General features: G+C 41.5%; 1 protein-coding gene across 2 annotated transcripts in view; it reads left to right on the forward strand.

The window, feature by feature from the left end:
• The window catches only part of PLCB1 (phospholipase C beta 1), a 750,135-nt gene that overhangs the window by 483,750 nt on the left and 247,443 nt on the right, over window positions 1-18,942 (forward strand). For both annotated transcript variants that reach the window (XM_056567840.1, XM_056567842.1), the window contains exons 7-9: window positions 903-978; window positions 7,062-7,162; window positions 9,467-9,633. In XM_056567840.1, coding sequence (XP_056423815.1) covers window positions 903-978; window positions 7,062-7,162; window positions 9,467-9,633 — 344 coding nt within the window. The remainder of the gene's footprint in view (window positions 1-902; window positions 979-7,061; window positions 7,163-9,466; window positions 9,634-18,942) is intronic.

An 18,942-nucleotide genomic window follows, 5' to 3' on the forward strand; every position in this document is an offset into this window, starting at 1 on the left:
TATCTAAATGAGGCTCAAGTGCCCAGGGAGTGTTCCCCCAGAATGGCAAAAGTCAGGGTAAGCCAGTCAATTTTCTCTTATTCACCACCTCTGTGTGGTCAATAAGTCTAGTGGCTGCCAATCAAAGGGGTTGTGGCATATTCAAGCAGTGATTAAGAGAAGATAGGCAGGGTAACTCTGGGCTTTTGCCATGCTGGGGAACGCCCCTTTGGCACATGAGATTCACTTTGCACTAAAAAGAACTATTGACTTAAAAAAGGTATGCTTAGAATACCGATGAAAAGCCATCTAGCCATGGGCTTAGTTATACATTTATCCCTGTTAAACTGCTGACAGGTCCATTTTAAGTTACTGTTAAAAATGCATTTAGTAGAAAAACACTTTAAAGTAAACTTAATTTTAACTTAATTCAAATGAAAACATAAAAAAATAGAGATAGCAGCTTCAATATTCTAAAGCGCTGCAAAACTAAAATAATTAATTACCGGTATGTAGATCTATTTTTTTATGTCATTTGGGAATTTACCAGCAAGGATATGCTTAACAAGCAAGGAACGAAGATGAAAGGAAGAAGTGAAAATTGTCTCAGGCAAATCAGATCATGGCAAAGCTTTGGATTTTTAGTAGGTCAAATGAAATTATAATGATAATGTAAGAATATAGACTGAGAGACTGTGAGCGAGCAAGAGCGAGAGAGAAAAGTCTCATTTTAGGGAATTATGCAGATCACACTCTGCTACATTTCCGAAATGCATTGTTGATTCTGTTCTAGTTTAAAACCTACAAAACTGTGGAATCGTATTAGGATGGGATAAAACTAATTCATTTTTCCAATGGATTTTTGTTCAAATAAAGCAATCCATAGAAAAAGAGTTCATTACTTTTTTTTTTCTCCTTTCTAGCATATACCGCCTATTCTCTGCCGACAGAAAACGAGTGGAAACTGCATTAGAGTCGTGTAATCTTCCATCTGGCCGAGTAAGTATGTGAGAAGATGGTGCAGAACGCGGTATATGTGTTTGGAGTTCAGAAGAGACTTAATTGTACAATAAAGCGAATTGTAAAGATAAAACATTTCTAATGATTTCTACTTTGATAATTGTATAAATGTTCCGGTGTTAATGTGGACGCTCATCGTGGTAAAGTGATAACCAATAAAATATACTACCGGGCCCGCAATTATAATATGGGGTTCTGTTGGGGAATGGGGATAAAGAATAATAAAGAGAACGCTATAAGAATAAAAGGAACTCTGCTTCGGATTCAGCTGTGTTATGAATAGTTTTCAAGTAAGCTTGTCTTCATAAGATTACATAAGACAATTATGATGCCAAAAGAAAGTGTATGTTTAAAAGGAAACCAAACCAAATGTCTGCCTTATCTACATTTTGCAAACTATTGTTCCTTGATATCAGCCATTTCAGGCAGGAGAGAAAGGCTGACAGTAGTGGATTTCAAAAATATTATTAACACATAATTCAGGAAATGAATGCTCCCCCCCTCTTATCCCTCTTATATAATATTTCAAAGCTGAGAGAAACACTTACATAAAGCTTATTGTTATGAGCGCTCCTGCGGTCCAGTGTCCCGGCCACAGGCACTGCCCTGCTGTTATGGGCGCTCCTGCGGTTCGGTGTCCCGGCCACAGGCACTTGCCTCTGCCCCCCTCTGGTGCTGCGGTCTGCTCCCCGGATCGCGGGCACTCCCATATCCCCTGCCCCTACTCACCGCTCCACGCTGCTATGCTTTCTGTTTGCCCGCTCTCTGGCCCCCTGAGATTTAAAGGGCCAGCGTGCTGGTAATTGCCGAGCGCTGACCCTATAAAGAAGACTGACTTCCCCTTGACACCTGCTGGATCTTTTTGTCTCCTAGAGCCTTAGAGAAAGCATTTTCCTGTGTGTTCTGATTATCCGTATACTGTACCTTCCTGCTAAGTTCCTGACCTTGCTCCTGTGCCACCAGCCCTGACCTCTTGCCTGACCTGACTACGAGCTTGCTTTATCCTTCCTGTGCCACGCTACAATTTGGCAGCCTGTGTGGATGAGTTGTATCAGGGGTAGAAACCTGGGTGCCGCCTGCCGCAGCAAGTCCATCCCACTATGCGGCGGGCTCTGGTGAAAACCAGCGGCACCTTAGACTCTGCTCCCTGGTATGGCCAATGTCAGCTTTTACACAGGTCCAGCGGATCCACTTCTCCATCACCAGCCATTACACTTATGCAGGGGTTTTCTTTGTATAGTCTGAACAATTAGAATAACGAGAATCAACAACACATTTTGGAGCAAAACCAGCCCTCAGTATCCAGTATCCAAAGGTTAGTCGCCTAATGGAGGGAGTAAAGAGACAGTCTTCTAAAATTTATTTTGCATACTTTTCCCATGAAGCACTGCTCTAAAGACTTCCCATCTGCTGGATCTCCACAAGGTGAGCATTACATTGCGCTGAGAATAGTGTGGCCCTTAGCTCACCCAGAACTTCTTTCCCTGCCTACTTGTGTATCTGCCCTGTACAGCAGAACCACAACTGTATGGCAGTCCCTGCCCTATATAAGAGGCAGGGGCAACACTAATCAAAGTAGTAAACAGATCATGGCTACCAGCAAGAACAAATAAACAAGGAACCAGGATATAATATAATGGCAGGTATATAGAGTACTGACTAACAGCTTCAGGACCAAAGTAATACGGCAAGTATGAGAGTAATGACAACCAGGTGTCAAGGAAGATATAGCGCCAGGTTTACCAAGAATGACGGGGAGGGAATATGTAACGGAAGTCAGGACAATATACAGATCAGGATACACAGATTCAGGATCACACAAAACTAAACAAAGAAAAACATCACACCAGGCTGGGGGCAAAGCAAGAGAAGCAATGGATCAGGACCCATACCAGGAGGGGAGTGCAATCACAAACAGATCAGAATACAGTTCTGGAAATAGGTTTGGGTAACCGATACAAACTAGACAGGATAAAACTAACCATAAGTACAGAAAGGACAAGTAAAAAACTAGACAAATGGGTCAGAACTACAAAGGCAAAACAAACTCAGAGTCAGAACTAAAAGCAAAAGGATTAAAACCAGAACAAAGCCAGAAAAAATCAAGAACCAAAAGGCAGAGGAGGAATCATATACCCCACCTCAGCTGTTGATTTGTAACTTTGTGTCCCTTGTGAGCCATCTTTAACTTAATGGGAGACATTTATCAAGGTATTTAGAGACTTTTTTTTTAGTCTACAAATGTCACAGAAAAAGTCGCACATGCACCTAAGCCCTTTTTTGTGTGACTTTTGTGGGTAAGCAAAAAGTTACAAACAGCCTTACCTAAGCAAACTTCAGTTTTCACTTTGCAGTGGTCAGGTATTTATGATGTGCGATAGTCACACGTAGGCAAAAAAAAGTCACAAGTCTGCTCCATGTCTTCCCTGGAGTACAAAACTCCTATATGTTAGCAACTTTAAAAAGTCTCTGCCGCTCATCTCCCTCCCCCCCCCCCCCCGCCGTTCATCTCTCTTCCGCCACCCATCTCTCCCCTGCCGCCGCCGCCCATCTCTCCCTCGCCACCGTAGCTCATCTCTCCCCCGCTGCCGCCATTCATCTCTCCCCCACCGCTCAAATCCCTCCCGCCGCGGGGTGAGATGAGCGGCGGTGGGGGAGAGATGAGTGGCGGCGGGGGAGAGATGTATTATACATTGTCTATGTGACAGCTTTTCTCTTTAAGGGAATACATTTAAAATGTATGAAAAGGAAAAGTACCAGCTTGTTCTTTTTTTCTTGTGTAGTGAATTGAAATTACCATATGGGATTACATATGGCATACAGCATCTATGTCATTAATTTTTAATTGTTACTATCTTATTTCTTTAAGAACTAAAAAGTAAAGCAGAGACTAGAGCTTTCAGGCTAAAACACATTAAAAAGAAAACTTATCCAGTGATTTTGAGGCATAACTTAATATTTGTCAAGAAAGTAATAGTGTATTTTTTTATTTAGAAAACATGGAATGGGATAGGTAGAGGGGGTGGGACAAAAAATGCTAAAATTCTAGATATACTTATTTTTATTATTTATTACGGTTTCCACCATACCGCTGTTAGCGTCCCAGGTTGCATGCAGGTATAATATATCTGCTACACTCTCCCAAGGAAAGAATTAAATACTCATTAACCACCAGATAGCAACAACTACAATGTAATAAACCTACACTTGCTACCAATAAAGATATACTCAATTGTCATAAATCCCAAAAACTTTATTAAATAACATTTTACATAATAATCCAAAACAGCTCAAAAAGGACAGACACCCCTAACCCATAAAAAACATGCACCCAAATGAGCACAGTGTTCCCTGCCTTATGGATAATCAAGAATAAAGCAACACAACTGTATAAAATAATAAATATTTCTCCGTATGTATACACACAATATGCCAGGTGATGTTAGAATAACATGCATAACGTATTAATAGACATGATAAAATGCATTACCTGTCCCTAGTATGTTGAGGGTGCACAGGGGTCCCCAAATGGCTGCCGGTAACATAATAGGAACAGGTAATGCATTTTATCATGTGTATTAATACGTTATGTATGTTATTCTAACATTACCTGGCATATTGTGTGTATACATATGGAGGAGGATTTATTATTTTCTACAAGTGTGTTGCTAGATTCTTGATTATCCATACGGCAGGGAAAACTGTGCTCATTGGGGTGCATGTTTTTTATGGGTTAGGGGCGTCTTTCCTTTTTGAGCTGTTTTTGATTATTATGTAAAATATTATTTAACCCCTTAAGGACTCAGCCCATTTGGACCCTAAGGACTCAGACAATTTAATTTTTACGCTTTCTATTACTGTTGCGCAAACTTTTTAACCAAATTAGTACGTTTAAAATCCCCCTATTTTGAAGACCTATAACTTTTTCATTTTTCCGTATAAGCCGTGGTATGAGGGCTCATTTTTTGCGCCGTGATCTGTACTTTTTATTAATACCATATTTGCTTAAACAAAACTTTTATTACATTTTTTATTAATTTTTTTGGGAATAAAATGTTATAAAAAAAAGCAGCTATTTTGGACTTTTTTTTTTTTTTTTTACTTTCACGCCGTTCACCATACGGAATCATTTAAAAAATTTTTAATAGTACGGATATTTACGCATGCGGCGATACCAAATATGTATATAAAATAATTTTTTTTTACACTTTATGGGGGTAAAATAGGGAAAATGGGACAATTTACGTTTTCATTGGGGGAGGGGGTTTTTCCAATTTTTTTTATTTTATTTTTTTTACTTTTTTTACTTTTATTTTTACACTCTTACAGTCCCCATAGGGGATTATTTATTGCAACCATTCGATTGCTAATCCTGTTCAGTGCTATGTATAGGACATAGCAGTGATCAGGGTTATCGGTCATCTTCTGCTCTGGTCTGCGGGAAGGCAGATCAGAGCAGAAGACTCCCGGAAGACGGCGGAGGCAGGTGAGGGGACCTCCGTATGCCGTGCAGGATGATCGGATCGCCGCGGCAGCGCTGCGGGCGATCCGATCATCCTGTTAAGTGATCGCAATGCTGCAGATGCCGTGATCTGTATTGATCACGGCATCTGAGGGGTTAATGGCGGACATCCGCGGGATCGCGGGTGTCCGCCATTACCGGCGGGTCCCTGGCTGTGATCCACAGCCGGGACCTGCCGTGCATGATGCCGGCATCGCTCCGATGCCCGCGGTTATGCTCAGGACGTAAATGTACGTCCTGGTGCGTTAAGTACCACATCACCAGGACGTACATTTACGTCCTGCGTCGTTAAGGGGTTAATAAAGTTTTTTGGATTTATGACAATTGAGTATATCTTTATTGGTAGCAAGTGTAGGTTTATTGCATGCAGGTATAAACTTATGCCATGATGTGTCACTTGTAGTCTGACCAATCACAGGCCAAGTAATTACACAAGCATGTTAATAGACTTATTGAGAACCTGTTTAAAAGTGTTGAATTTTAATGGAAAATATTTTGGGAATTTTAAAAACGTAAATGTTTATTTATTTTATTTAAGTCCTAGAAAACCCTTTTAACTGTGGAAATACTATTTTATGGTATTGTAAATCATAGAAGACAACTGATCCGGAACAGCAGTCCCGGCAAATGTTTATAACATTAATAAACAGTACAATTTCATTAATCTCATTAAACTTCTTTTCCCCTTCCATATTGCCGTGATGTGCGGAGGAAGCCACCAGAGATTAGACATAGTTTGTTATATCTGCTTGGTTGCTCCTTTATGCAGTACTACTGGGAGATGCTTGATCCCAGGCGGTTCAGGCTATGGTTTTCACAAATGTTCATAAAGCTTGTTTTGAACAAAATAATAACACAAACATTCACAACTTATAATATTGCTTCGAGTTTCTAAAAAAGTCATCCATGCACAACATAAGGTTTGAATGATCTTTCTTCCTTCTTAAAGGGGAACTTAAACATTAAACAATTCCCATTTAGAGATGGCATGTGGCCAGTTTGAAAAAAACAACAACAAAAAAAACTATTTATGTATTATATTTATATATAACAATGTATTTATATATTCAATTTTTAGTTATATGTATCAGTATGTAGCCTCTAGTTATCCTGGTCCCGAGACATAAGGATTTTACTACTTGACTGCCAATCTGCCTACTTTCCCCAATCGGCAGTAACTTTCTTTTAAAAGGTGGTGTGCATCGTAAAAACAAGGGGCATGAAACTCCGTTTTAGAGGATCTACCATCCTCACAAGATTCACTCCCCCAAGCCTAAGCTCCATACCCTCCTCTGAAAAAAAGTTACCACCCAGTTGGCTGTGATTACGAATGGTAAAATCCCTATATTGCTATGAAGAACATTTTGCCGGTATCATCCATTACAACAGTAAATTACTTAAAGTATTTTGTAATTGTGAATATTTAACATAATAATTATGTATAAATTAAATGAACACCAAATTCTCATGTCATAGCTTTGTATTCTATTATTTATATGTAATTAATTTTTATTGCTGTATTGTGTTTTTTATTCCGCAGAGTGATTCCATCCCTCAAGATGACTTCACACCAGAGCTGTATAGAGCCTTCTTAAACAACATATGCCCCCGACCTGAGATAGACAACATATTCTCAGAGTTGTAAGGAACTTTATGTTGTCTTTTTTGTGGTATTTGTTGGTGGGTCTATAGAATATCTCAGAAAGACAGACTATTAAGAATTTATTTCTAGGTGTTAAAAAAATGCAGTTGCACAGGGTTAACCATCAGGTTATCAAAAGTAAATGTTCTGAGCTTATACTTAAGAAAAAGTAACCTAATAGGAAATAATAGGGCCACAAAATCAGTGGGCTTTGCTAAGAACTGTTTAAATGTACTATTTATATTTAAAAAAAAAAAGGTGTTGTCTGGGAAAAAACAAAATATGCTCCCAGACTGGTTGTATAAAAATAATAAACATACTATACTTACCTTCTCCATTCCAGTGCAGCTGTCACACCGATTCTCCAAGTCTTTCACCATTCTTTACTACTTCTGTGTTTTGTGCTGTACCATCCCCACAAGACCAACCCATTCAGCCAATCTGTGAGCAAAACAAGACACCATTTTGGATACTATCTGGCTGAGCAGGCCGGTCCTGTTGAGATGAGGTGGTACACAACCCACAAAAAGAAGAAACCAATGCAGGACAGGGAACATTGGTACAGCTGTGGAGGGGTGGAGGGAGGTGGGCGCGAGACAATGTGGGTATAGAATATTTATTATTTTTTACAGCTTCCAGCTCAGGAGCAGATTTTGTTTTGGCACCACAGTCCACATTGATTTTTATAAAATATATTTATAGGAGTTGAATTTTTACACTTAACATCAACTGGCTCCAGAAAGTTAAAGGGGTTGTCCGGGAATATAAAAGCACAGCTAATTTGTTTCAAAAACAGCTCCACGTCTGTCTCCAGGTTAGGTGTGGTTTTACAACTTGGCTCCATTCACTTCAATGGAACTGAGCTGCTGAACCATACCCAACCTTAAGACAGACGGGGAGTGGGTTTTTGAAAGAAAGTAGCTCTGTTTTTTTTTTTATTCCTGGATAACAGATTTATAAATTATTTTTATTTAAAAAATTGTAATCCTTCCAGTACTTATCAGCTGCTGTTGAGTTGAGTTGTTCTTTTCTGTCTCCAGCTCCAGACAGTTCCTGACATGACAGAAGTGTCAGCAGAGAGCACTGTAGTCAGGCAGAAAAGAATAACTCAACCTCCTCTGTAGGTTAGAAACTGATAAACTGATTAGTACTGGAAGGATTAAGATTTTTTAATAGAAGTAATTTACAAATATGTTAAACTTTCTGGAGCCAGTTGATTTGAATAAAATTGTTTTCCACTGGAGTACCCCTTTAAAGCTCCAAATCTCCATCTTACTATAATATTATAGATGCATGCAACTACCACCAAGGAGAGCTAATTCTACTAGGCAAGTAGACCTAGGAAAGAAGATCTGGCTCCAGGACTTCGCTCTCCATAGATCCCGTACCAGTCATGTTGTTTGTCTGTAATATCCAAAGCTGCATTCACAGTCGACAAGCTTATCAAGTAGATCTCTAAAATCTTAGCTCCTATGATGCAGCAAGATAACTCTACTGTAATATAATTCTCAGAGGTAGAAATATGTTTCGGTACCAAGATAATTTTCACACTTTGATAATGTAAAAAAAATTTTTTTTTTAATAAATACATTGTTTTATACCTGCAGAACCATATATTTTTTGAAAGTAGACTTTTGATTTATTATGAAAATGTCTCCTAGTACTTTGCAATCTTGAACACCTACAGGCAATTTGGTAAATTGTAACAATTTTGAAACAAGTAAAAAAATTATGAAAATTTGTGTTTTTTAAAAGCCTGAATTTTAAAATAAATATGATATTTTATACCTGTGTACTCATATATTTTGTAAAGGTAGAATTCTGGCATATTGTAAAAATGTCTCCCAAATCTTTAAAATGTCGGGCACCTTCATGCAACTTTGCATCAAATGTAATGTTTTGTCAAAATTGTATAAAACAATTTGTGGGGGGGAAAAAAACCTTTCAAGTGAAGTCTGTGCCATCTAAATATATTAAGATAAAAAAAGAGAAAGGTTATAAATCTTGTTATTTCCCAAATTTTTTTTTTTACTTATCTCCCTTAAAAGTGTCCATTGTGTACAGTTACACTAATTTCTATGTGTATAATCCCTGTGTATTGCTTTGTGTGCTGAGCTTGGATTTCTAATGTGCCAAGTTTTGCTAAAGGTCTGTACATATCTCACTTGAACAATTGGGAATGGAGATTCTTGGACCTTTTCTTTTATAATGCTCAGTCTGTGCCTGCCTTAGTGATATTATTAGTATTTATTACTATTTAGTATGATCAGTCATATATACTGTACATATTACTCTTTTTGCAGTGGCACGAAAAGTAAACCGTACCTCACTGTTGACCAGATGACGGAATTTATTAACGTCAAGCAGCGCGATCCAAGGCTAAATGAAATTTTGTATCCGCCATTGAAGCAGGGACAGGTCCAGATGTTAATTGAGAAATATGAGACGAACAGCAGCTTGGCATCAAAAGGTGAGACAATAACATGTTAACAGACAGCGTGAAGTTGCCTATTTATGGTATCAAATATTTAGAATTTTTTTTTTGTGTCATTGCATTGGAAAAAAAAGACCAGTAGTGCTAAGAATCACTGATCTCCTGATTTTATGTTGCTTATCTGGTTGTGTATGCATAAAACTGTTCAGAAGTATACAAGGAGAAAGAGGGGTCCATAACAAAGATTAAATTGGGGTCTCTTTTGGTGCTGGTTAACATCACCATACCTCGAACCACCTAGGACCTAAAGAAGGTTTAATGCTTTTTTACTTTTCTATGACACTCTGCTTGATTCCCCGCTTCCTTGTTAATTGGGCAATGCTGCTACAGGTCCTGGGCTGAAACTCTTTCCAGGCAGTCTTTTTGGATATGAACCCCTATTGTATTTAATGTTTTATATGTCCCCAGTGTGCCAGTTCCAATTCTATGACCTAGAATCAAGTCTTTCTTATTGTTAAATGCCTGAGTGTTATTTTTTTTCCAGTTACTTACAGCAGGTTAAAATAAAATTCCAGGGGGTGGGAGATATATTTAAAGTGCTGTCTTACACACTGGTCTAATTAATCCCCCGCCAGTGCATAGGTATGCCGAATTTATGTAGAGGCACAAACCTTTTCGCCAACTACCAAGGATAAACCATAGTAAATTTGACACACATAGGAAACCACACTTCCTCCATCTCAAGCCCTGCCCACTCGGCGGAGAATGTAAAAATAAAATGTTTGTACCAAGCAGGTGCTTTTACATGAAATGCTGTCTTTTCACATTTTTGTCAGATACCCATTGGTAAATTACCTCCTATGTATATCAGGTGCAACATCTATTAGCAGAAGAGGGCAACCTACCCCAAAACAACGGTAGAAAACTTCACCTCAAAGGAGAAAAAAAATATTCTTTTCTGAGTCCAGAAAACAACAAATGAACTGTAATAATAACTGTAATAATCCAGTCTTCATCAATTTGGCTTCCTTAGGGAATCGGGCAGAATTTACATAATTCTGTTTTTATACCAACAGATTAGGACTTCTAAAAGTATATCTTTAGGTCTAATGTACATTTCTCCAAAACATTTAGCACGGTCCATTAAGCAAAGTCTCCTAACTGTGATGTAACTGCTTCCTATAGTGCATACTGTATATATGTGCCAGCAGGTTGGGATATTAAAGTTTTTATCTGCTCAGATAATGTCAGAAAATTTATCTCTATGATAGCAATTTGGAAATAACTAGAAAAATACATTGTCCCTGATTTGGAGTATAGTTTTCTTGTGGGTTTTAATTCTCTACAATATTTTTTCCCATGGTATTTAGTAATGTTTTCCTACATTTTGCACTTTTCTCTATTTTTTACACATGCTCTGATCTGTAGGGTTTTCCTCAGCTCAAATCCACTACATTTTCTGTGGAAACCTTAGTGAATATGTTGTTTTTTTGTGAAAATATCAGAGACACGCCCCCTTTTCAATAGCCATGCTCCTTTCCCGGTGGCCACATCCTTGTGCAGACAGAGTTTCTGGCGCGATGTGCCAGAATCTGGCGCACAACCCGACAAAACATGTCGGTTTACAATAGTAAATCAGGGCCATTGTCCTTATGTTAAAAAAATTTATGACAGTAGTAAAAGCAGAAAATTTTTGCAACACAAACATTGATGGAAATTCCATAATTCCATAGTAAATCTTTGAATCAGTCTGAAACCCATATGTTCTGCTTCCTTTGGCCCTAAAGAAGGAAACTGCTATGGGATGGGTTGTCTATCTTGAGTTTAAGTGCACTACTGTGGTAGATGTAAACAATGACATTGGCTATCCCTCAACACTGATGTCATTGTTTACATCTAGCACAGTAGTGCACTTAAATTCCTGTTTTGTATTATTCTAATTGTTACACATCCACACCGTTTATCTAATGTAGGATGCCATTGTGGCACTTGTAGTCTGTTGCAGGCATCTTATGCTGGGGATCGCCCTTAGCAACGCACCACAAGTGTAGTATCTGCTCCCCCAATATATATGCACAACTGCATTAGGGGTTGAGCACCTCCTGCCATTTGAGGCTACGTCTTTGTTGTTTTGTTGTCTACCTTGAGACAATACTGTGCCAATTTTCGCATTTCTCATCGGATGACACTTGGTCTTAAACAAGTTTTTCTATTGCCCAGTGCACTTGAGCACAAACTGACTTCATGTAGGAATAATAACCCAACTTTTTGCTACCAGGTTTCATGAAGTCCTGGTTAGAGAGCACTGTCTTACGTGGAATAGATTTTCTTTTCTGTCGCCTGTGGAGCCACACATACTTCAGTATAATGTTCTGCTTTCCTCAAAGAAGTAACATATTTTTCCTATAGCAAATATTTTTGGAGGGGATCTTCCAACTACCCTATCTCTTAATTCAGTGCATACCCTAGATTCTTTGTACTATGTATTGTTCTTCTATGTAACATAGTGGGACTAATTTACTAAGAGTGGAGTGTAGGTGTCTTTGTGAGTTTTTGATTCCGACAGGTATTTTTCCACAGTATTTACTATTGTATTTTGTATTTGGTGATTGTTCCCATGTTTTGCTCCTTTTACACCTGCTCTGAGCTGTCGGGTTTTCCAGAGCTTAAATCCACCACATAGAACTCCAGCTCAAAACCCCACCAACCAAGGAGGATCCAATGTGCGCTGTCCCACCATATAATGGAGGATACAATACTTATAGAGTAGGTTTTATTAACATAAAAACTAATTAAAATGTACAACGCGTTTCAAAGCCAGACAGTTCAGACTGTGCATCAAAGAATGAATAAACATAGAGCTAATATTCAGAATGAATTTCTGAAACATAGTGGCCCTGATTTACTAAGAGTGGAGTGTAGGTTTCTTTGTGGATTTTAATTCCCTACAATTTTTTTCCACAATATTTACTAAGGTTTCCCTACATTTTGCACTTTTCCCTACATTTCCCACTTTCCCTACATTTTCTTTTTTTACACATGCTCTGATCTGTCTGGTTTTCCTCAGCTGAAATCCACTACATTTTCTGTGGAAACCTTAGTAAATATGTTGGGTTTTTGTGAAAATGTCGGGAATATGCCCCTTTCCAGTGACCACGCCCCTTCCCCCAATGGCAACGCCCCTTTTTCGGGTTTTCTTAGTAAAATGGAGAGTTAGTCGGGTTTTTTCAATTCTGGCGCACAACCCGACAAAACATGTCGGGTTTGCAATAGTAAATGAGGGCCAATGTGTCACGACATGTTTGCTTAAAACATGAGGGAAATATTAATGTTTTACACCTATCTATTATTCTATACCTCTCCAGTGGAAAACTTTTTTTTTTTTTTAAATCAACTGGTGCCAGAAAGGTAAACAGATTTGTAATTACGTCTATAAAAAAAATCTTAATCCTTCCAGTATTTATTAGACGCTGAATACTACAGAGGAAATGGTTTTCTTTTTGGAACACAGAGCTCTCTGCTGACATCATGACCACAGTGCTCTCTGCTGACATCTCAGTCCTATTTAAGAACTGTCCAGAGTAGGAGAAAATCCCCATAGCAAACATATGCTGCTCTGGACAGTTCCTAAAATGGACAGAGATGTCAGCAGAGAGCACTGTGGTCATGATGTCAGCAGAGAGCTCTGTATTCCAAAAAGAAAAAAAAAATCCTCTGTAGTATTCAGCAGCTAACAAGTACTGGAAGAATTAAGATTTTTTAATAGAAGCCTTTTACAAATCTGTTTAACTTTCTGGCACCAGTTGATTTAAAAAAAAGTTTTCCATGGGAATACCCCTTTAATGAAATTATTGAAATAACTACCATTTGATGTCTGTGACAATACTTGGTTCATAAAATAATTCCAATAACTTTTTTATAGGAGGATACTATGAATTATAATTTTTTGTAGGTTTTCTATTTTTACATGTAGGTTTCTCTATCTTTATGTATATAATATATATATATATATATATATATATATATATATATATATATATATGTTTTATATTTTTATTTTATACATAAACATATATATATATGTTACGCCGAGCGCTCCGGGTCCCTGCTCCTCCCCGGAGCCCTCGCGGCGTTCCTCTCTCTGCAGCGCCCCAGTCAGACCCGCTGACCGGGAGCGCTGCACTGACACTGCCGGCGGGGATGCGATTTGCATAGCGGGACGCGCCCGCTCGCGAATCACATCCCAAGTCACTCACCTGTCCCGGTCCCCGGCTGTCACGTCCTGGCGCGCGCGGCTCCGCTCCTTAGGGCTTTCGCGCGCCAGCTCTCTAAGATTTAAAGGGCCAGTGCACCAATGATTGGTGCCTGGCACAATCAGTCTAATTAGCTTCCACCTGTGCACTTCCCTATATAACCTCACTTCCCCTTCCCTTCCTTGCCGGATCTTGTTGCCCATGTGCCTAGTGAAAGCGTTTACAGTGTTTGCCTTACCAGTGTTCCTGACCTCTTGCTATCTCCATTGACTACGAACCTTGCCGCCTGCCCCGACCTTCTGCTACGTCTGACCTTGCCTCTGTCTAGTCCTTCTGTCCCACGCCTTCTCAGCAGTCAGCGATGTTGAGCCGTTGCCGGTGGATACGACCTGGTTGCTACCGCCGCAGCAAGACCATCCCGCTTTGCGGCGGGCTCTGGTGAATACCAGTAGCAACCTAGAACCGGTCCACCAACACGGTCCACGCCAATCCCTCGCTGACACAGAGGATCCACATCCAGCCTGCCGAACAGTAGATACAGCCATGGATCCTGCTGAGGTCCCGCTGCCAGTTGTCGCTGACCTTACCACGGTGGTCGCCCAGCAGTCTCAACAGATAGAGCAACTAGGACAACAGTTCACCCAACAAGGACAGCAGCTGTTGCAGTTGACTGCCATGCTACAGCAACTTCTGCCACAGCTACAGCAGCAACCATCTCCTCCGCCAGCTCCTGCACCTCCTCCGCAGCGAGTGCCCTCTCCTGGCCTCCGCTTGTCCCTGCCGGACAAATTTGATGGGGACTCTAGACTCTGCCGTGGTTTCCTGTCACAATGTTCCCTACATTTGGAGATGTTGTCAGACCAATTTCCTACAGAACGGTCGAAGGTGGCTTTCGTGGTTAGTCTCCTGTCTGGGAAGGCCCTGTCATGGGCCACACCGCTCTGGGACCGCAATGATCCTGTCACTGCCACTGTACAATCCTTCTTCGCTGAGGTTGGTAGTGTCTTCGAGGAACCAGCCCGAGCTTCTTCTGCCGAAACTGCCTTGCTGAACCTGGTCCAGGGAAATTCTTCTGTAGGCGAATACGCCATCCAATTTCGTACCCTCGCCTCTGAATTATCTTGGAACAACGAGGCCCTCTGCGCGACCTTTAAAAAAAGGCCTATCCAGTAACATCAAAGATGTGCTGGCCGCACGAGAAATTCCTGCCAACCTGCATGAACTTATCCATATGGCCACCCGCATTGACATGCGTTTTTCTGAAAGACACCAGGAGCTCCGCCAGGAAAAAGACCTTGATCTCTGGGCACCTCTCCCACAGTATCCTTTGCAATCTACCCCTGTGCCTCCCGCCGAGGAGGCTATGCAAGTGGATCGGTCTCGCCTGACCAATGAAGAGAGGACTCGCCGCAGAGACAAAAATTTATGTCTGTACTGCGCTAGTACCGAACATTTCTTGGTGGATTGCCCTATTCGTCCTCCACGTCTGGGAAACGCACGCACGCACCCAGCTCACGTGGGAGTGGCGTCTCTTGGTATGAAGTCTGCTTCTCCACGTCTCACTGTGCCCGTGCGGATTTCTCCTTCTGCCAACTCCTCCTCCTCAGCTGTGGCCTTCTTGGACTCTGGTTCTGCGGGAAATTTTATTTTGGCCTCTTTTGTTAATAAGTTCAACATCCCTGTGACCCGTCTTGTCAAGCCGCTCTACATTTCCTCGGTCAATGGAGTAAAATTGGACTGCACTGTGCGTTACCGCACAGAACCCCTGCTTATGAGCATTGGACTGCATCACGAAACAACAAACCTATCACCCCACTGTCAACTGGTCAAGCTTCATTTCTTAATATCACAAAAAAATTATTGATGTTACATCCCTGTTTGGATGGGAATACTGGCGCATACAATAGGCTTTGATGTGGGGATGTAGACTTTAATATTTCAATCTGGTCAAGTGTTATGATGCAGTTTGCAAATGCAGATTTTCCATCTCTACCATGTAAAACAGGTTGCTCCATCCATGTTCTGTTTAATTCTCATTTCCATTTCTTGATAGCCTGTATCTACTCTCTGGTGCTCTGCATGTTACTATGTGAAGCACGAAGAGCGCCACACTGAACGTGAGCTGTGTAACCCAGGGGATATAGTCTGATGAAAAGCACCATTAGACAAGGTTTGACATCTCACATAGATCTGTGATGTTTGTCAGTATTCCCAATTCTACTTCTGATTCAGCCTATTTCCCATTGGATTGCATTGTCAAGATACAATGAACTGTTCTGAGAAAGGATTGTGAACATTAAGCCGGTATCTAGGGACTTTAGCAAGAGTTGGCTTGAATGTGAAATGTACAATGTTGTGCAGAGAAATGAAAAGTTGTATTTAAGAATAAAGTGTTTTAGTCCGGCTGATGTTTAGAACAAAGGTTCTGTCTATGTTACATGTCGACTCCCTGAATTTTAATTGATCTTCAAATTGAAAAGTGTCATCTTTTTTTACATAAAATTCTCTGACAAAAATCCTCATCAGCATTTTAGCACCAGATGTCTGAACAAAGTATAAAAATGATTATCGATGGCATGATTGATGAATATAATCCTATAATGTACAGTGTTAAGAAAAGAAGAAATAATTCTAAAACAAAAAGTACAACCTTGTTTTTTTGTACACATTTTTTTTTTGTTAGGTTTTTACTTTGAAGTGCATGTGAGTTTATAATTACTTTTTAGTTTATTTTTTGGGAGATGAGGTAAGCAAAAAACAGCAGTACTAGTATTAGCCATTTTTTGTATGGTATTAACCATGCAGGTCATTTTCCGCATGTAAACGAGTTTTTACTCAGATATGAAAGCATGGTTTGCTGCACTTTCTAGTGAAAGGGACCCGTGGGTCTCCTTACAGATATATGTCAGCAACTTATCGAAATTACAAAGGCAGAGAGATGGGAAAAACGGGCACAGCTTGGCCCAATTAAAACAGTTCCATGCAGTATACTGGCAGGTAAGGTATATCAAAGTACAAACCCCAAGCATTCATCCCGTGCCGGGTGCTCAAATCCTCCAAGACAAAGTCCATACAGAGAATAAATGTGCAGAGATATAGGAAGCACTCACCAGCGGGGTAACGTCAAAAATTTCTTGGCTTTATTTAGACATACAGGAGCAAAAGCGGACAAGTGTGGACTGCGTCCACACTTGTCCGCTTTTGCTCCTGTATGTCAAAATAAAGCCAAGAAATTTTTCACGTTACCCCGCTGGTGAGTGCCTCCTATATCTCTGCACATTTATTAACTTATCGAAATTGTCTGCCAACATACACCTGCAAGGAAAGCCACGAGCCCCATTTACTTTATTGGCTGCCTATACACAAGTTTTTATTTGAACTTAAAGGGGTACTCCGCCCCTAGACATCTTATCCCCTATCCGCCGCTGGGGACCCCGGGGATCGCTGCTGCAGCACCGCGCTATCATTACTGCGCAGAGCGAGATCGCTCTGCACGTAATGACAGGCAATACAGGGGCAGGAGCATCATTACGTCACGGCTCCGCCCCTCGTGACGTCACGGCCCGCCCCTGTCAATACAAGTCTATGGGAGGGGGCGTGGTGGTCGTCATGCCCCCTGCCATAGACTTGCATTAAGGGGACGGGGCGTGATGTCATGAGGGGCGGAGCCATGACGTAACGCTGCTCCGGCCCCTGTATCGCTCGTCATTATGCACAGAGCGAACTCGCTCTGCGCAGTAATGATAGCGGAGTGCCGCAGCGGCGATCCCCGTGGGTCCCCAACAGCGGGACCGCAGCGATCTAACATCTTATCCCCTATCCTTTGGATAGGGGATAAGATGCCAGGGGCGGAGTACCCCTTTAATAGGCAATTTGGGGGTCAAATCATCATGTGGACTCTACCAAAGAATAAAAATAAATACCAAGATTTATGAGCATAAGAAAAAAAAAAAGACGTGGCATATAATGAAGTACTTACAAATTGTGCTCCCAGCAGTTCAAGGTTTTGTTCAAAGACCCCTTCTTTGAATCCATGGTGGTGTAACTGTGCACTACAATGCATAAGAGGGAGGAGCAATGGTCTTCTCTCCTTCTGCTGTTGTATCACCCCTTTACTCCAAAAGCATGCTTGTTTAAATAGTGGCCGGTGCCGCCCAACAACAGGGTGTTGCCCTATACACTGGGCCTAAAGTGACTAGTGGCAAATGCAGCCATGCTCATAGTGATACGTTTTCTTTAACTGCATGGGGAGTATAGATTGTAGTTGGATCAAATGGCCCCCTCTGCTATATAAGTCAAATGTACTATAAGTGACACATTATAGTTGAGGGGCCCTAAGACAGTAACACAATAACACATAAACACTTCTTAGCTAGCGTACTTGGCACAGAGTTGAGTTGTACCACCAAAGAACCAGTTGATCCTCAGTTGAACCAGTCTCCAACACAGTGATGGGTTCTAAAGAAGACTATTCACTGGTTACCATCAAGTAGAGGCAAATGTCCTGTCAGTGGCGTTGCGACCCGGGTGCGGGGGGTGCGGCCCGCACCGGGTGACACCAACCTAATGGGGTGACACCAAGACGCTCCGCAACACCCACACCCCCTCCCCAGCTACACTGACACCCCCCTATGTGCCCGACCGGCCTCCCATCCGTCACCACCCCCCCTGTGCTGTGTGTGCGGTGCGCCCGTCTATTAGCAACCCCCCCCCCTTTCAGTGCGCCCGTCCGTCATCACGCCCCCCCTCTCACCTTCACCAGTACTGTGCCCGTCCTCCGCTCCCACGTCTGCGCCGGCCTGACGTCATACCGCATGGCCGCGCAGGGGGACGTCAGTTACGTCACTCGCATTGCGCCCGATGAGAAGGATCGCTGCGCTGGATGGGTGAGTGTGTGTGTCTGTCTCTATCTGTGTGTGTGTGTGTGTGCAGTGGCGTTGCGACCCGGGTGCGGGGGGTGCGGCCCGCACCGGGTGACACCAACCTAATGGGGTGACACCAAGACGCTCCGCAACACCCACACCCCCTCCCCAGCTACACTGACACCCCCCTATGTGCCCGACCGGCCTCCCATCCGTCAGCACCCCCCCTG

Source organism: Hyla sarda, chromosome 3 (genome assembly GCF_029499605.1).
Source record: "Hyla sarda isolate aHylSar1 chromosome 3, aHylSar1.hap1, whole genome shotgun sequence".
NCBI classification, from domain to species: domain Eukaryota; kingdom Metazoa; phylum Chordata; class Amphibia; order Anura; family Hylidae; genus Hyla; species Hyla sarda.